General features: G+C 42.1%; 1 protein-coding gene across 1 annotated transcript in view; it reads right to left on the bottom strand.

Annotated features, from left to right (window-relative positions):
- LRP5 (LDL receptor related protein 5) overlaps positions 1-20,165 on the bottom strand; it is a 252,078-nt gene that overhangs the window by 140,822 nt on the left and 91,091 nt on the right. Inside the window, exons 3-5 of the mRNA XM_073605289.1 lie at positions 18,708-18,905; positions 15,540-15,736; positions 11,516-11,647 (exon numbers count right to left, since the gene is read on the bottom strand). Of these exons, the coding sequence (XP_073461390.1) occupies positions 11,516-11,647; positions 15,540-15,736; positions 18,708-18,905 (527 nt within the window). The remainder of the gene's footprint in view (positions 1-11,515; positions 11,648-15,539; positions 15,737-18,707; positions 18,906-20,165) is intronic.

Raw genomic sequence — 20,165 nt, 5'->3', positions numbered from 1 at the left:
CTGGCGGGGATCAGCTCACCACAATAGCAACTTCCCTGTGCTGCCCTGAATCAGGAAACCACTTTTATGCCCCCTTTAGCCCCCCCCCCCCCCCCCCGAATATGCACTTTTTACTGAGCCCTTCTTCCTCTGCCCCACCTGCTACTGACCTCTATATACTGTCCTACCTAATACTGACCCCTGGACACTGCCCTACATACCACTGACCTCTCTACACTGCCCTATTTATTACTCACCCCTGTGGACACTGCCCTACATATTTTTTACACTTGCCAGAACTTAGGGCCAGTTCACACCACATGCAGTCCAGTGCATTTTCGTTCTGCATCAAAAACGGAAAGCAGGTTATATGGTTTCCAATGGCATAGTTCACACCAAAGCGGTCAGTTCCAGGGCTTTTCAGTTCCAGAGAAAAAAAGTACAACATGCTGCATTTTCCTGCACTGGAACGCATTAAAATGCATAAAAAACCCAATGGAATGCATCAAAAATGCACTGTACCCTAGTATAGTGAAAAAAAACCTGAAAAAAATAAAAAAGGACCTGGAATGCAGCCAGAAACTAATCAAAAACACACCAAAAACGCATTAAAAACGCGCATGCAAAAACGCATCCGGAACAAATCTACAGTGTGTTTTTGTGGTGTGAACCAGCCCAATTCACACCATAGAAACGCAGTCGGGACATGTTCCAGATGCTTTTCTGCATGCGCGTTTTTGGTGTGTTTTTGATGCAGTCCAGTGCATTTTTCCCCTTAAACTTAAATAATGACATGTGTGTTCCAGTGTGTTTAGGTGCATTTTTGATGCATTTTACAGCATTCCAGTACAGTAAAAATGCAGCATGTTCTACTTTTTTTTTTCTGGAACGCACTGGAACTGCAAGCACTGGTGTGAACTATGCCACTGAAACCCATATAACCTACTTTACATGCATTTTTGATGCAGAAAAAAAAAAAAACCCTGGACTGCATGTGGCGTCAACTGGCCCTTAAAACTGTCAGCCAAGCTGACATTGAGGCCAGCCAGGCCTGAAACTGGTCGAGCAAGTCAGCTTGCAGTAACATGTGTTCTGCCTTCATGATGAACTTATGTATCAGTCTTGTGGGGGTAACCAATTATTCTCAAGACTTTTTATTGGAGGCTTGATAGTAGGGAGCGGCGCACCCTGGTGATCTTTGATCTCTTCCATTGCCCGGGTAGCTCTCCAACGCTCAAATGTAAACTAGAGACTCCGAAGTCATTGCCAAAATTGTCAATTCTGTTCTTGTAGCCTCCCTGGCGGTATTCCCGAGTGTGGCTCGGGGTTAAAATTCAGTACCATTAGCGGTAACCCCGAGCCACACTCGGGATCGCATTGCAGGATCCTGGGGCGGCTTTACTTACCTTGTCCCCGGGATCCTGCGATGTCCCCCTCAGTGTCCGAGGGCTCCGTCCTCCTCCGAAGCCTCTCCGTGCCAGGCTCCGTTCCCTGCGAGCGGCGCGACGCACGGGGGCGGAGCCTGGCGGCAAATTCAAAAAAATGTCAAAATCATAACACATACAGTACTGTAATCTTACAGATTACAGTACTGTATGAAATGATTTCACATCCCTTTTGTCCCCAGTGCTCTGGCCCATGCCCTGCATGCAGTTTTACATGATATACACTGTTCTTTCTGCCTGGAAACTGGAGATTGTCCATAGCAACCAAAAAGTGTCCCTTTACGTCAAAAGTGGCTTTAGACCAGCTAGAAAACAGCGATAGTAAATTAGAACACTTGCAGAATTGAGCGATAGTGAATTGTGGGGAAATTTATTTTATTACTATTTTTTTTAATTTTTTTTTTATTATTTATTTTTATTTATTATATTATAATTTATGTTTTTGTGTTTCAAACTTTATCATACCCGGGATATCTACTAGACTCTGGTTTGGACAGATTTAAGTGTGTTATTGTTAAGATTTACAGACCTACAATATAAAACGCCAAATTTCCATGCAAAATAATTGTACCGCTTTCAGCACCTAAAATCCGAAAGAATCATACCGCCAGGGAGGTTAATGCATAAACTTTTAAATGCACATAACCACATTTTATATCAACTCACTTGCGATTACTTGCTTTTGAAGGTGCATTACTCTGGGGCTCTCATATTTAACATGGTATTCAACCAAAGAACAAAAACATAAAAATAACCAAGTTATTTCCTGAGCCAAGAGCAAGCTTACATTAGGGTCAGAAGGAGGTGAACAATAGATAAAATGCACCTGTCAAATTTTGAGGGATCTCAAAAGTATCCTAAACTGAGGTCAAAACAGATGCCATCAACAAAAGTCCAAAACCCATCAGCACAGGCTTATATTTTTAAAAGGTAGAACCACATATAGAAGCAATAGAATCTCTAGATCTATATTTGCTTTGTGCATGAACAGACTACCAAGAATTTGAAAACATTTGTTTTTCAGTGTCAGGAGGATTTTAAATTTTTTTTGTAAAGATAATACATGAGTTATGTAGGCAGCACTCCTTGGTGAATGAACACAGGAGGTGATTGGTGGATTGAGCCATAACTGCAAAATGCCAGCCTACAGCACAATAGTTATCGTACAATTGTGGGGTATAACAACCACCTGCATTAAAACACACAACAGCTGCATCCTTGTATGGGGTTTTAAAGCAGACAACAATCCAGAGTACCTCTACTAAGCATAGTAAGCCTCTAAAAAAAAAAAAAAAAAAAAAAAGGGAATAATTTAAAGTCATCTGCAGGCGTTGAAGCTGCTTGTAATTGGCAAAAGTCCACTAGTAATATGTATTACATTTGAGCTCTGTATATCTGTTTTGTAACAGGCAGTTTATCCAACCGAAAAATGCACTGTAACTATACTGCATATGTACCCATAGCAATCTAAAAGGACGTGGGGCACATTCCCAGACACTGCACAATAACCTGGGGCCCATTAAACTGCTTTCCAAGTGTTTGAAACATGATCTCAATAAAACCACCATTTGATGTGCGTAAACATAATGCAATTAAACCATCTGCGAAAATGAAGGATTTGTAAAGAAAAGTTTTAACAATTACCTTTACATAGTTGAGAGAAAAATGTAATAAAAGATGTCCACAGTACACGGTTCAGGGCTTGGCCAGTAAAATATTAGGGGCCCATCAGACAAGGTCAGCCTGTACTCCAGTTCATGCTCACATTGAGGGAGATGGAGCAGATTGCTGTGCAGCTGCTGTAAGAGTAATTGAATTCTGCGGGGCAGTGCACCAGCTGGATATATTAGCACTTGAGAATGAAGATTCAGCTATAAGCCCTCATTCACATTGGAGCGACCTATTAAATCGCATGACAAATCGCACCCTATTGTCGGCAATGGCCATGTTCCATTCATGCCACGCCAACTTTGCGGTGCAGCATCAATTTGAAAAAGCAGTTTCCGCACTACTTTTGCAGATTTCGGGTGCGACTTGAATAGACATCTGTGCATGAAGTTGCACTGATAAGCGGCTTTGAAATTGTGCGATTTCAAAGCCGCATTCAATGTGAATGAGGGCTTAGGAAGCAACCACCATGCATAATTACAGTTATCCTGTTTGAAAAAAGACACCAGTTCAACCAACACCGAGAAGAAAAAAAAACACACACACACAAATAGAAAACCTCCATATATACAATCCTATACCCACAGTTGATCCAGAGGAAGGCAAAAAATACCCCAATAAAGCAGGATGCAATTTGCTCAGTTGGGGGGAAAAAATTCCTTCTCGATCCCCCATCAGGCAATTGGATATTTTCTGGATCAACTTTACCTATAAATGTTAGTATCTAGTTATAGCTGAGCTCCTCCATGCCTCTTATCAGTTTGATTGCCCTTCTCTGCACTTTCTCCAGTTCCCCAATACTCTTTTTGTAAACTGCGTATGCCAGATGAGGTCTTACTAATGATTTGTACAGGGGCAAAATGATCTCTCACTCACTGGAGTCTATACCTCTCTTAATACAAGAAAGGATTTTGCTCGCTTTGGAAACCGCTGCTTGGCATTGCATGCTAGAATTAAGCTTTTAGAAATAATAAAAACTAACTAGGGCGCTACTGTTACGCTAGCAAATGACAGAGAGGGTCAAGTTTTTAAAATAAACAGGTAATTGAGTGAGATGATAGAGTTGATACAGATGGTGGCAGCTCCCTTTTTAAACAGGTCCTGAGTACTTTGACCCAACAGGTCATGTTTGCAAACATGGCCTGTTGGGGTACTTCAGGACAGGGTTGAGAACCACTGATTTAGAGCACTGAGCTAAAATCTAGCTCAAGACAATTCTATTCTAATTGTGGGTATTTGAGGGAAACCAAAACCTGGATGCGAGCTTGTTCTGGCCTTCTATTCATTCCCGGATGTCAACCGCTGGTTCCAAACAAATATCTATTCATCATGTGTTGTTAAGGCATATATCCATGCCCTTTAAGGTAAGGGCTCTGTGAGCACATTATTTCATCTACCTTCTCACCACCGATCACACGTTTTTATTTGATACATCCACTGAGAAGATTCAAGAATGCCTTCCTTCACCTTTGATGGACTAATTTAATATTATTATTTTCCACATTTTTTTGGAGTGACATTTTTGCATTTATTTATTTATTTTTCACTTTTTTATTTTTTATTCTCTGGGCACAAGAGTCAGTATTTTAGCTATTCAGCACTGGGACTTTCTTTTGCACTGCCACTGTTTATCTTTTTTATATTTTTATATATTTTATATATATATATTTTTTGATCGTCATTATCCTTAATGAATTTATTATTGTTTATGTTCTGATGCACTCACTTAGAGGGATTTATTTCCACTGACCTATTGCGCGAAATCACACTATTTATTCCTATTACAGAGGCCTTTGCGTAAACATGAGATTCTCGCTGTATGTAATCTGATGGCACTCGTCCCGCCCCGTTCCCTGCTAGGCAGCCCAAATTGCAGTATAGGCGTATAACACGCACACACTATTTGCACCCGATTTTCAGGGTGAAAAAGTGAGTGTTATACGCCAATAAATACAGTAGTTAATTTGCCAGTGTCCAATCTGCCTATAGGTGACAGCATAGCCTGATGGTGAAAGAATTTCTTTGTCCATCAATGGACTCCAAAATTTTATGGTGAAAACAAAAATCCTGTTGTACCCACTGAACTGTTTTGATGCTAAAGTAATAAAGAAAACAACTGTACAATGAATGTAAGCACATCTATGATAAAAATCTATTCATCTGAATTGACATTGCTTGTGAAGAATCCCACATTTACTAACTCTGTGTACAAAAGCTACAAGTGGGATATTGTATATACCGCCTTGAAGCTTTTTTACGTGTTATAGCAGGAATGATACCTCCAAATGATTAAGAATGCTTTAACACTCCCCCCCCCCCCCCCACACACACATACACACACACACACACACACACACACACAATCTCTTCCAATTCTGTGACATGTATTCGCTATGCACTGTGAGTAGGCACTGCTGTGTTACAGAACTCACAGAGCCTGCCTTCTGAACTACAGAGGGCTTAAGAGGTGGTGTTAAAGGAGGCAGAGTCAGTACAGGAATCAAAGATTGCAGGCAGCGAGGTGTCATGGAATATATAGTCCTTAGAAGTGGAAAGTAAGCAGCAGAGAAGCTGCAAAGCATGCAGGGAATCCAGGAAGTTGTGGAAAGAGATGGTCAGCAGAGAGGCAGAACTTACATCAAAGAAAAATTTTCAAGTAAGCTTCTATTGGATTGTTAAAAATAACTACGCTTTGCATTGTTAATATAATGCTGATGTTATTAAATGAAAGTGTATGCTGTGACCAAAGGACTCCTTTAAGGCAGACTGTGAGAAAAGTACAGCCTGCATGCTACGTACGTTAAGCTTTCCTTTAAAATGTCACTTCAATGCTCAATTTAAGATGTAAAAACAAAGAGCAAAAAAAAATACTTTTATAGAAGGTATGCATAAATTGTGCTAAACAAAAAACTCATTCTTGACATGTTCCCCTTGGGCCCAAAAATTCTAAGAAGGCAGCTAGAGACAACTGTGCAACTAAAAAGCTCTGCTTTGGAGCAATTATACAGGCTGACAAATGGCTGCAAACCTTTCCCATATCACAAAAGAGTTGTTCATTTGTAAATGAGCTGCCATGTCCTTGATCAAGAAGTCTCGATGGGCTTGGCATAGAATTAGACATTTGATTTCTAAAGCAAATGTTTACTGCTCACAGACATGTGCATTAATTGGTTCACATCTTTCTCTAGCTTTAGCTCGGTCATAAAAAAGGAGTTTAACAGCAAACACTTACTTTGTGACCAGCTCTGTGGATACTTATAAAATATGGCAATCTGTGAACTCTGCATTGAGCCATGGGTCTGAATTGCAAGGCATGATCAAAGTCATAAGAACAGGCTCTCTCACCCAGTGAAATGTGAACTCGGTACAGGCAGTCCCCAGTTACAAACATCCGACTTACAAACGGAGGGAGACAACAGGAAGTGAGAGTAAATCTACTCCTAGGAAGGGAAATTCACTCCCGTAAGAATTATTACGGGAAAAAGGTGTCTCCACTGAAGCTTTATCACCAAGGCTTGTTTCCACAACAACCCAAAATTTTCAAAATCCAATTGTCATTGGGACAGAAAGTGAGGTGAAAGCTTCTGAACAGGGGCACAGACAGCAAAACAAACGTTACAGGGGTGTTATTCCCCATGCTATCCAAAAAGCTTAAAAGTAGTTTTTTTTTGGCTGGAGCTACACTTAAAAAATGTACCTGTTCCGACTTACAAACAAATTCAACTTAAGAACAAACCTACAGATCCATTCTTGTTTGTAACCCGGGGTCTGCCTGTATATGACTTTGACTATGTACTATGGCAAGTTCAATGAGTCCCCTTGCCTTACGAATAAAAAACCAATATATTGTGCATTACCTGGCACACAAACAAGATGCATGGCATGAATGCTGAATTCTAATACACAAGATTTCATTAGCTTAACAGTGGCCCTGAGCTTCAAAACTTGGGGAAAATTAGGCGAAGCACACTCGCACCTATACTCCTATGGGAATCAAGGAACAGCATTCAGCTGCAATATCACCAAACTTCACATCCCATTGCATCCTCAGCCTCAAAGATCTCTGCCTGCTACTCACCAGGGAGAACCCCTACCCATAAAGCAGAAGATAACCACGCCATGTCTCAGCTAAAATATCAGCCTCTCATCACGTTAGTCAACACCCACATACGGGGGGACAATAGTGACAGACATATAAAAATATCCTTTCTGCCCCGATATCCCACTTGGCCAGCATACATGCAATCACTATGAGATTAGGCCTGGTGAAACAAAGTGGTTACCCATAAAAAACCCAGTCCTATAGCAAATCTCCACAAGCCATAATCTCAGACTTTCCGAAATGTCTACGTATTTAGAGGACCAGGACGACAGAGGATGGAGGCATAATCTCTGAGCCCGGAAAATCCCTGAAACAACAAGATCAGACCAATTGGGCTCTGCCCTTCAAGTGATCTTCATAGGCCTATTCAAGGGACTGCCTGAATCCCCAAGTGATTTTTATAGAGTGCACCAGGCCCTCTGCCCTAGAGGATAAGAGACAGATGGACAGACCCCCTCCCCCCCCCAGGGAAACTGCTGCTCAGTGAGCTTTCAGCTTAAAGGAAGATATTCTTGTAATGCATTAAACAGGGAAGCCATCATCTTTAATGGTATAGCAGTGCAAATCTACCAAAATTTCTCCCACATTATCCAACACAAGAAGGCTCTCCCGCCCTCTGCTTAACCTAACGTGGTTACAAAATATTCCCCAGCGCTGGAGGTTTCCCTTCTGCTTTCGATCAACAATATTGTATATTGGGCTGGACAGCGCACCTGTGGATACCGAACTACCTCCAGCAGTTTTGCACCCTCTTCAGATACCCCCACAAGAGCTTCCAGAATGGTATGCCTTCTGAGGCCACCAGACTCGATTGACCCTCTTCCGCTACCTCCTCTGTGTCTTCACACACCAAAGAGCAATCTCTACTCATGAGGATGACAGCTTCAATGCTAGAAAAGCTGGACCTCCTTGTCTCAAAAAGAGCCGGCCAAGTAAAGACTAAGTATCTGCTAAAAGCTGAGTATGTCCTTTGGGTCCATAGAAGTCATTCATTTTACACTATAGTCACCATCACCCTTCTTTAAACCTGTACAAAAGCTTGTATACTGTTAGCATGAACTCTGCCCCTAATACTGGACAGCAGAGACTGCCACATTCATTCAAATTAAAAGACATCCTTCCTTCTTGGACATTTTAAGTTGTCCTCAATTGCTAAGCATACCCTCACTCTTTAGCCAATCACTCACCACAGACATATAACGTGTTACTCCACTTTGCTGTTGCACCACAGAAGGCTGTTTAGAACGCAAAGGCATCCCATTTCTCACAAATGGCCAGAGCAACCTGCTATACATCGAAGGAGACTTGGGAACCCTGACAAGTAAGTGCTTTGTCCCCCTACCCTCTCTGGGAGCTCCAAGGTGAACTTATGGGAATCTGGAAGCCCTCTTTAACAAGGGGGCCACCAGATCCCAGCCTTCCCCCCTATGTGAATGAGTATCGGGTATATTGTACCCTGCCCATTCACCAAAAAAAAGTAGTATAGTGTGACAAAACACAATGGACAGTTTTTGACAAGTCCTTTATTAAAAATGTCTTCTTTCTCCTCTGGGCTTCTCCCTCCGGTCTACTCCTTCTCCCTCCGGTCTTCTCCTTCTTCCTCCGGTCTTCTCCTTTCCCCTGTCTCCTTTGTCCGGTGTTCTTCTTCCTCTGGCACTGCTCCGCCAACATCACTCCTCCGATGCTACATCCCGCTGATCTGTCCGCGCCGATGTCAAGCATTTCTTAGATAACAATGGGGGTGTGGCCATCGGATGACGTCATCCATAGGCCCCACCCCCTCGTGGTGTCAAGGACCTATCATGCCCTGGGCGCTGACGTCACAAGGGGGTGGGGCCTCCGGATGACGTCAACCGATGACCACACCCCCATCGCCATCTAAGAAATGCTTGACATCGGCGTGGATAGATCAGCAGGGTGCAGCATGGGAGGAGGATCATCGGTGGGAACAGCGGCAGAGGAAGAATAACACCGGACAAAGAAGACAGGAGAAAGAAAAGGACTGGAAGAAGAAGCGGAAAAGTAGAAGACTGGAGGAAGAAGAAGAAGACCGGAGGGAGAAGGAGAAGACTGGAGGAAGAAGCCTGGAGGAGGAAGAAGAAGACATTTTTAATAAAGGACTTGTCAAAAACTGTCTATTGTGTTTTGTCACACTACACTACTTTTTTTTGTTGAATGGGTAGGTGTACAATGTACCTGATATCCATTTACATAGATGGGCCCCCGTGTTAAAAGGGGCTACCAGATTCCGATAAGCCCCCCACCCGCAGACCCTGACAACCACCAGGCAAGGGTTGTTGGGAAGAGGCCCTTGTCCCCATCAACATGGGGGCAAGTTGCTTTGGGGTGGGGGGCGTAGAGCCCCCCCTGCCCCAAAGCACCCACCCCCCCATGTTGAGGGCATGCGGTCTGGTATGGTTCAGGAGGGGGGGTGCTCGCTTGTCCCCTCCCTTTCCTGACCTGCCGGCTGCATGCTCGGATAAGGGTCTGGTATGGAATTTGGAGGGGACCACACACCTTTTTTTTTTTTAATTTGGCGTGGGGGAGGGCCCAAGGGCCTGGTGACTCATCGGTTGTTAAGGATGCGGCAACCGGCTTCCCAGTCCCCCCTTAGCATCCAGCTGTATACAGTGTAAAAAACCCGCAAATCGCGCCAAAATTGCTGTACTTGCGTTTTAGATGCGTGTCTATTGAAGTCTATTACATGCAAAACGCTGCATTTTGCTGGGGAAAAAAGTTCCCGGCCCTTTCCAAAAACACAGAGGCACAAAAATGCATTGATGTGAACGTGTTTCATAGGAACCCATGTTAAAAAATGTCCCTGCATTTCTGCAAAATGCATCAAAAAACACATCAGTGTGTATGGAGCTTAAGGGGTGATATGATCGACATGTATAAATACATAACTGGTCCATATAGTGAACTTGGTGTAGTTATTAACTTTAAGTTCATCACAGAGGACAAGGGGGCACTCTTCATGTCTGGAGGAAAAGAGATTTAACCTCCAAATATGGAAAGGCTTCTTCGCAGTAAGAGCTGAGAAATTGTGGAATAGACTCCCCCCCAAGAGCTGGTTCTGTACAGCGCAGTAGATTATTTCCTAAATGCACAAACTATAACTGGATGCTAATATTTATAGGTAAAGTTAATCCAGGGAATATCCAATTGCCTCTTGGTGAATCAGGAAGGATTTTTTTTCCCCAATGGAGCAAATTGGATCATGATTTATTGGGGTTTTTTAACCTTCTTCTGGATCAACAGTGGGTATAGGATTTTGTACATATATACGGAGGTTTTATGGAGGTTTCTGATTTGTTTGTGTTGTGTTGTTTTTTTTTTATCACTGTTTTCTCTGTGGATTGAATTGGATGGACTTTTTTCAACCAGAATAACTATGTAACTGTGTTAGATATCTTTAAAACTCTTCTAATAAGCATATCAAACTGGAGTAGGTATTTTCATTTATTTATTTAAAAATATATGGGGCAGCTTGGAAAATGTGTACTTAGGGAGCACAGAAAACAATTATATAAACCTCAGAAGCAGCTCAGGTGTAAAATGTAACCTTCTAGCTAAACCCTGTGCCTAGGTTACACTAGATCTAAAGAAATGTTTAGGTAAAAATACTTCAATACAGATTTTTTTTTTACCAACAATGCAAGAGAGGTATATATAAGCAAAGCAGGCGACATCCTGTGTGTTCCTGTTCCTGCAATATTATGCCTAGACTGAAATTCCTCGTAGCTTGCAATGGGAAACAGAGGTTATCTGCAGCAGGTCACAGTGAGACAGCATGGCAACTTGGAGCTGCTGCAGCACTAAGTTGATGCCACAAGTTGCATCCCACTAAACACACTAGCTTCTCTGACTTTGTGTGCTTGCTTGAGCATCTTCCCACAACTCTAAAATACATAGTAGTAGTAAAACAACAAACTGTATCAAGGGTTTGCATGCAACTTCAGAAGCAGAAACTAATCAGAATGGTTCTATGTAGTCTGTAAAGTCCTTTATAATATGTCTAAATATTGGGAAAAAATAGGGCATTTCTAATTTTGCACATTGATACACTATGAATATTATGTCTATTGCTCACACCATTTAAATCATTCTGCCCAATTCTCAAGGCATGTTAAATGCAATCAAAGTTATGACTGCATTGCATACTTTTGGTGGAGTTGAATCTTGAATGCAAGGCACCAAACATCTACCATGTTGCCCATGAGTGGTCTATCTATTAAAATGAGTAAAGTCTGCACTGGCATTAAAAACAAATGACTCCTGAACTTGAGGCTTTCACATACGCACATTTCTGTTTGCGTACCTGTTTTGCATGATTTTCCATTCTCTTTCAGCTGTACACCTGTTGGACAAGCACATGTATAAAAGGGATCCCGTGGGGATAACAGGCAAAGATGTGAGCAGCCTCCATTATTGTCTTCGCATGGTGTATGGACTGAAAAACATAGGGACAATGGGGAGACATTAAGGAAAAATTGCAGAAGATAGAACATAAAATTAAGCATCCATGGAAGGAAAAAATGGACTGCCAATACAGACTTATTCTGCAGATGCTAGTTACCTGGCTGGCATACTGAACCTCTTGCTTCAGAACTTTGAGTCAATAACTTAGCATCTTGACATCTAACACTTCCCTGACTACATTGACCTAAAATTTTAGTTTGCCAGTGTCCAATGCTCCTGCGGCAGTATAACCAAACAGTATCTGAATTCCTGTGCCCCTCAATGACCTCCTAGAAAAATGTTTTGCAGCAAATTAAATTGTTGTATAAGAAGACAACGAAGAGTTGATGGAAGAATCTGAAGATAAAAGAATAAACTAGATAAGAGTGAATTCGCTGTAAGGAACAAGAGGTCCATCTTCTTCAGACACTAGCAAAAAACTGAGAACTCACGGAGTGAGGTATGGTTATTGGGGAGTTAGGGCCCAGGGAGCATGTCCTCAAAAGCTTTGCCAGTGTTCAATCACCTGAAGGTACAATCCTATAGCCCAGGGTCTATGAATAATCAGCTTATGTCCTGTACTATACAATTAAGACATCCCGTTTTACAGAGGACAAGTTTAAAGTGGTTGTTAAGCCACTCTAACCTGTATAGAACATCATGACTGCCTCCTATTATAATATCCCCCTCTGTGTGTGATTTATAAAAAATAAATGCTGCAAATACCTAATTCTACTGCAGAGATTGCGATCACAAGACCAGCCAGCTTTCTCCTTTCCTTCTCTGAGAGATGCAGCAGGTGGGGCTGAGATTCCCCTGCTGAAGTCAGTCTGGAGGGGATGAGGAGAGGAGGAGAGAGCTGGCTAGTCATGTGATTGCAATCTCGGCTCTTAAATGAGGTATTTACTGCATTTATATTTATAAATCATTCACAGAGGGGGACACTGCAATAGGAGGCAGTGCTGATGGTGTATACAGGTTGGTGTTATGAGAGCAGCAGGCAGGGGGAGGGGCGGCTCACACACAGAGAGGGGAGGGGGGAGGAGGACACAGGAGCAGAGAGGAGAGCAGATAGCAGGCTGCTGATGACAGAGGCACATAAACTGACCACAGTGTCAGGCTCAGCAGCCATGATACACCGTGGTCAGTTTACAGAGAGGTGGGCAGAAACTGGCAGGATCAGCCAGGTTTTTTAGGTGTTACAGGGGGCCAACTGACAAAGGACAAGCACTGTGTCATATAACATGCTTTAAAGGAGCAGGATCCATTTTTTTGGGGGGGTTAACAAACGCTTTAAGGGAAATCATTGACAGAGTCTGAACAGAGACTTGCAGCACTTTTGTGGCACTATGCATAAAATAACATGCTACTGTTCTGTTAACACAAAGATGAATAAGTGTTATGGATCAAAGCTTCTAAGAAAACCTGTGCTGAGAGGAGATATAGGTTGGGACAGGCAACCTCCTTCTAGGGTCACTCAGAAGAACCATGTAACAAAGTGAAGTTAGTGCTCCTGGATATGCATACTTGTTCCTAGTTAGTGATTTAAAAAGTACTAAGGCTACTTGATCAATATGACAGCTAAGCAAAAAGCATTTCAGACAGAGGTAAGCAATGACAATCTATGTATCTCTCTCAGGGCATAAGTTCAGTATGCACCTATGGATCAAAAAAGGCATCTGTCATATGTAGAGGGCCCTGTAGGAGCTCATGGATGGAAGAAGTAGCTCAGGAAATCATTTATAATTTGTGTGTTTAGCATGTTTTGCCGCACAAAAGTTCACTGGCTCTGTATGGGGTGCAATTAACAATAAATGGCACCACAAGCGCGGCACAAATATATTGCTCAAATATGCTGCTTGTCAGACATAAAGTCATGGTCAAAAAATATTGTCATCCCTATATTTCTGTCAGATAATGCACCACTTCGCCCAGAAAATTGTTGCAATTACAAACGTTTCGGCATTCTCATGTTTATTTCTTTTGTTTGTATTATTATATGACACAAAAAGTGTAGAAACAAGAAGCCAAATTTGACACATTCCACACAGAATTTCAAACAATGGACTAGACAAAGTTATTGGCACCTTCAATTTAATATTTGGTAGCACCCCCTTGGAAAAAATAACTGAAATCAATCGCTTCCTGTAACCATGAATGAGTTTCTTACACCTCTCTACTGGAATATTGGGCCACTCCTCTTTTGCCAACTGCTCCAGGTCTCAGACTGGAAGGGTTCCTTTTCCCAACTGCTGTTTTAAGATCTCTCCACAGGTGCTACATGGGATTTAGATCTGGAATCTATGCTGGCCAGTTCAGTACTCTCCAGTGCTTTGTTGTAAACCATTTCTGGGTGGTTTTTGATGTTGTCCTGCTGTAAGACACATGACCTTTGACAGAGACCCAACATTCTGACACTGGGCCCTACATTGCACCCCAGAATTCTTCGGTAGTCTTCAGATTTCATAATGTCATGCACATGGTCAATACATCCAGTGCCTGAAGCAGCAAAGCAACCCCAAAACATCAGTGAACCTCCATCATGTTTGACTGTAGGGACTGTATTCTTTTCTTTAAAGGCCTAATTTCTTTTTTGTAAACAGCAGAATAATGGGCTTTACCAAAAAGATGTAATTTTATTTAGTCTGTCCACAGCACATTCTCCTGTCCTCTCTGGCAGTTGATCAAGGTTCTTTATCCACCATTCGAACCATCCTTTGTTGCAATCTTTGATCAATTTTTCTCTTTCATCCACATACAGCGAGATTAGCTATAGTACCATGGGCTGTAAACTTCTTGACAATGTTGCACACAGTGGACACAGGAACAATAAGATCTCTGGAGATGGAGGTTACAAATCTTGAGATTGTCCATGCTTTTCCACAATTTTTGTCCTCAAATCCTCAGACAATTCTTTGCTGCTCTTTCTCTTCTCCATGCTCTGTGTGTCACACAGAGACACATAACAGAAAGGTTGAGTAAATTTTTCACCATTTTAACTGGTAGCGGTGTGATTTCTATATTGTCAAACGTTAAAGTGATTGTATTGTTTTCTTTTAAATAAAAAAAAAAAACATGCTTCTACTTACCTACTTTGCGCAAAGGTTTTGCACAGAGCGGCCCCTCCTTTTCTGGGGTCCCCTGGTGGCGCTCCTGGCTCCTAATCCACATCGAGTGCCCCCACGGAGAGCCACATTCCATGGGGGTACTCATGTGGGCACGCTCCCGTGTTCTGCTGCTGCGTCCATTGACACAGACAGCAGGACTCAGCCCCACCCCGACTCCTGTGTCACTGGATTTGATTGATAGCAGCGGGAGCCAATGGCTCCTGCTGCTATCAATCTATCCAATGGGGACCCGAGACAGCGGCTGGAGCTGCTGGGCTCGTTCTCGTCGCTGGAAAGATCAGGTTCAGGTAACTAAAAAGGGGGCTCTGGGGGGCAGCTGCACCACAAAAGGTTTTTCACCTTAATGCATAGAATGCATTAAGGTGAAAAACCGAGACTTAACAACTTTAATTGATACAGGTGAGTTTAATAACAAATTACAGGACCATCACAAACTTGGAATGCAATTATTTCTTACAATTTTGAGAAGGTGCCAATAATTTTGTCCAGTCTATTTTTGGAGTTTAGCATGGAATGTGTCAGATTTGGCTTTTTGTTTCTCCACTTTTTTGTGTCATACCAATACAAACAAAAGAAATAAACATGAGAATGTCTAAACATTTGTAATTGCAACAATTTTCTGGGCGAAATGGTGCATGCATTATCTTACATAAAAGCATGGGTGTCAATAATTTTGGTTATGACTGTATGTGATGCAAGACTACTAGCCACAATACATAACACACTATTGGTATTTAAATTCACTCCAAAACTCACAGTAGGGCTGTCGCTCCGGGCTGAAGACCTGAATGTCCATGGGAGAGTACAGTGCACTGAGGATCTCTCTTCTTTTCTCTCCAGTTCGTTTGTTACAGGCATGGATAGAGCGAGTTTGCCAATCAGTCCAATACAAGGTATCTCCTGCTAGAGTGAGTGCAAACGGATGTGTAAGGCTTCCTTCAACAACCTTCTGCCTGTAAATGGAACAACAGAGAGCTATGATAAACAGTCATATATTTACACATAAAACACTCAAATTACCAATCTACTCAAAACTGATATTTCAGGTCTGGGTAATATGTCACAGTATTTAATGATTCACAATCCTGGGACCAGTCATATTTAATTTGTTCATAAACGACCTGGAGGATGGGGTAAACAGTTCAATCTCTGTATTTGCACACGATACTAAGCTAAGCAGGCCAATAACTTCTCTGCAGGATGTGGAAACCTTACAAGTAGATCTGAACAAATTAATGGGGTGGGCAACTACATGGCAAATGAGGTTTAATGTGGAAAAATGTAAAATAATGCATTTGGGTGGCAAAAATATGAATGCAATCTATACACTGGGGGGAGAACCTCTGGGGGAATCTAGGATGGAAAAGGACCTGGGGGTCCTAGTAGATGATAGGCTCAGCAATGGCATGCAATGCCAAGCTACTGCTAACAAAGCAAACAGAATATTGGCATGCATTAAAAAGGGGATCAACTCCAGAGATAAAATAATTCTCCCACTCTACAAGACTCTGGTCCGGTCGCACCTAGAGTATGCTGTCCAGTTCTGGGCACCAGTCCTCAGGAAGGATGTACTGGAAATGAAGCAACTACAAAGAAGGGCAAGAAAACTAATAGGATTGGAGGACATTAGTTATGAGGAAAGGTTATGTGCACTAAACTGTCTGGAGAAGAGACGCTTGAGAGGGGATATTATTTCAATTTACAAATACCATATTGGTGACCCCCACAATAGGGATAACACTTTTTCGCGGAAGAGAGTTTAATAAGACAAGTGGCCACTCATTAAAATTAGAAGGAAAGAGGTTTAACCTTAAACTGCGTAGAGGGTTCTTTACTGTAAGAGCGGCAAGGATGTGGAATTCCCTTCCACAGGTGGTGGTCAGCGGGGAGCATTGATAGTTTCAGAAAACTATTAGATAAGCACCAGAACAACCACAACATACAGGGATATACAAGGTAATACTGACATATAATCACACACATAGGTTGGACTTGATGGACTTGTGTCTTTTTTCAACCTCACCTACTATGTAACTATGTAACAATCATCTTGTATTCATCTGTTAGAAATATTGCCAATGAGAAGTTTACTAGTGAAAAAGTCTACTGATCTGCAGCAGCCATTACAAGAGAATTTCAATCACCCAGTACAAATAGGGATGCAGGATCTAACAGTGGGTTGGCATAGCATAACAGGTGTTTAGATCTTGGGACTTCTTCTGGGACTTGTGAGGTGTGATGGAAGGAAGGGCCTCACTTCCATTCGGATCACTGCAGTCAAACCCAGGTACCCGTACCCCCCTTTTGGGTGAAGTTCCTCTTTAACAAGCTGGTAGGCAAGTCAGACCACAAATAGCCATCTAAAAGTGACATGTCTATATAATGTAGGTTGACAGGCATAAGTGATGAATCACATACATATATATATATATATATATATATATATATATATATATATATACACAGAATTGCATAATTGGTCACAAAAGGGCCGCCCTGTCGCAGTAAATCTGCTATAGGGCGGTCTTTATCTGGTTAGAAATGACAGATTTGAGTGTGCCCCAAGAGAACACCTTAAAAGCATCCCAGAAAGTATTATAAGTAGAGGTATCATCATGAGCCTCTCCCTAAAGTAATTTTAAAAATTGTTCCCTAGTAGGTGTGCTAGACTCCCAAGACTCCCCATAAGCAAATTAGATTATGGACTTGTATAATTATAATCTATTTGTTACTTTTTTTAAAGTTATGCTCATTGAATATATTTTAACAAAGTGTTTTCTCTCAAGCTTTGCCCTCTTTAAAACTTACGTGTTAATTTTGTCCTGTTTACTGACAGTAGAGCAATATTTCCAGAAATTGATGGGAAAATTCCTGTGAAATTCCACACTTAAGAAGGCTAAACAGTTGTGCTGGAAAAGGTCATAGTCTGCCTGGCTGCAGTGACACCCCTTCCACATAGTTAACTATTTCACAGTAATACTATAGGATGCCAGCTTTTACCATTGCTGGAAAAAGCATTTCTCAATCTTTGGTAAGGACATATACTTCTGTACATTCCATGATTTGGCTGTGCCCAGTGAAACAATTTATGAATTATCCATCATTTGAAATTAAAATTGTACACGCTTTTTCCCATCCAAGCTGGCTGTATTGCCTGCATTTCAGATGTAGGTCAGCTTTACAGGATAAGTTCACTTTAAAAAAAAAAAAAAAAATCCACATTTATTTTAGGCTTTGCAGTTCATTCACAGAACTCTGTGAATGGATGACGCAGCCATGTGGGTGAATCTTCGCATGGCCACACTCTTTTCAAATGGTGACACCAGGTACGGGGAGAAGATCTCCAGGCCCACTGTCACAAGGAGTGCGGGGATTGGCTGCAGGATCAGGAACATGTTACCCTAAAAACGGCTGGACCAAGCGGCCATATATATGTGTGCATTAGTGTAAATATAGCTGTGCTCAGAGGGAGCGTCCTGCGCGCTCCCGGCATAGTTACCAGCAGCTAGAGAAAAACTCCTGATCTGGAACTTTCCAATCATGTGGCCCTGTGACAGCCAATCATGGCAGTCACATGATCATAAACCCCGCCTCCCGCCATCCTAAGCCCCTTAAAGGGCAAGGAAGTGCCGATTCCAAGGGGTAAAACATGGTAAGATGGGCCAGTCAGTTTGAAAATGCATTGGATTTAGTGTTCTGTTTGGTAAAAGCACTGTAACGTGCATGGCTGTTGCAGATTCCCCTCACATAAACTTGTGCATATATGAAGTAAAGTTATTTGTTTAGCAATTTTTTTTTTTTTTTACCATGCACATAAAGACCCCCAAGGAAACAATGTAGACTGCAAAACACCTCCTGGTTACCAGTTTGGCACCACTGGCTCAGGTATAAAAAGATTTCTGCAAAGTGTTTACACATCAGTACCTGAAAGAACCATCCAAATTGGCTCGGTGAATAAAACTCAGCTTGGCATCTGCCCAGTAAAGTTTTTGCTCATCTAGATCAATCGTTAGCCCATTGGGCCAATAAATTTCAGAATCTACTATGATTTTGCGCGTACTGCCATCCATTCCAGCACGTTCAATCCTGGGAGCTTCTCCCCAGTCTGTCCAGTACATGTACCTAGGGGAATCAATCACATAATATCATATTAGTATAAAACAATATATTATAGTAGCCTATAAAATATAAAGGTAAAACTTTCATATCAAAATTTCTGTCTCCAGTCCACTGAGATTTCACCCCCAGCAGCACACATATCTCACTCCCCAATATCCATAGTAACGGTGAGATGGTCCCTTTATTACACATCCTTCCTATATCCTTATCCTGTATTCTATAATAACAATAGCACATTGGAGGCTTATTGCATCCTATAAGCTTTACACCCTTAGTAAGTATACCCCTGTTTCCCTGTCTGCACACTCTTAATGGCCACCTTGTGCTCTCTTATACACACACATTCTCCCTTACAGTACTCAGAAACATTTTCAAAGCTGGAGCGTGCCGTCAGCCACAACTTGCAGTCAGGGAGCATTGAGCCACACTTCTGACACTGAGCACTTCCAGGTTCTTACCTTCAGGGTGCTGATACTCAGGGCCAGATCAGATGCAGATTATGGACTTACTGTACCTGACCTGTATCTGATAGACACCAAAGAGGTATCAGGGGTCTATTAGATTGCTGATGTCCCATAAAGAGAACCTATCACCACAGTAAAATAGAAAACTACTATGTAATAAAGATTTGCTAAAAAGCAAATCATCCCAAACTTTCCACTCCTTTCTGCTTGTATCCTACAGTGCCCGCCTGTACATTATGTGCACTGTCATTCTTCTGCCTTTTTTTCCTCAACCTCAAGTGCACTTTAATGACATCCACATACATCTCCTGCATATTCTACTGCCATCATACCCTTTGTACACTTCTCCTGCATGTGGAGCCTGCATTCAAAACCTCCGTACTCCTGTAAGAGAAAGGCATAATGAGCTAGTATCACATATTAGCTCAATATGAAATATTTTCCTTAAATTGAAGCTGTTGCAGCGGCCCTGCACACCACTGTGACCGGTGACATGTCTCTTGGAGTTATTTTCGGGTTCGCGGGCCTCTGACGCTGTGATTGGCCCGGAGCCACAATAACATCACTTCCGTGCATGTGCGCAGGAGCCACCGGCCACGGCACGGCTGTTGAAGAAACGGCACGAGCGAGCCCTTTCTTTGGTGCGCATGCGCTGATGAAGTCGGCGCAAGCATATATGGTAAATATCTCCTAAATCATGCAGGTTTAGGAGATATTTACAGTACCTACCGGAGAGCCTTATTATAGGCTTACCTGTAGGTACAAGTTGTGTAACTAGGTTTACAAACACTTTAAAGCG

The sequence above is a fragment of the Aquarana catesbeiana genome, linkage group LG11 (genome assembly GCF_042186555.1).
Source record: "Aquarana catesbeiana isolate 2022-GZ linkage group LG11, ASM4218655v1, whole genome shotgun sequence".
NCBI classification, from domain to species: Eukaryota; Metazoa; Chordata; class Amphibia; order Anura; family Ranidae; genus Aquarana; species Aquarana catesbeiana.
This window is presented reverse-complemented; position numbering and strand designations above follow the sequence as displayed.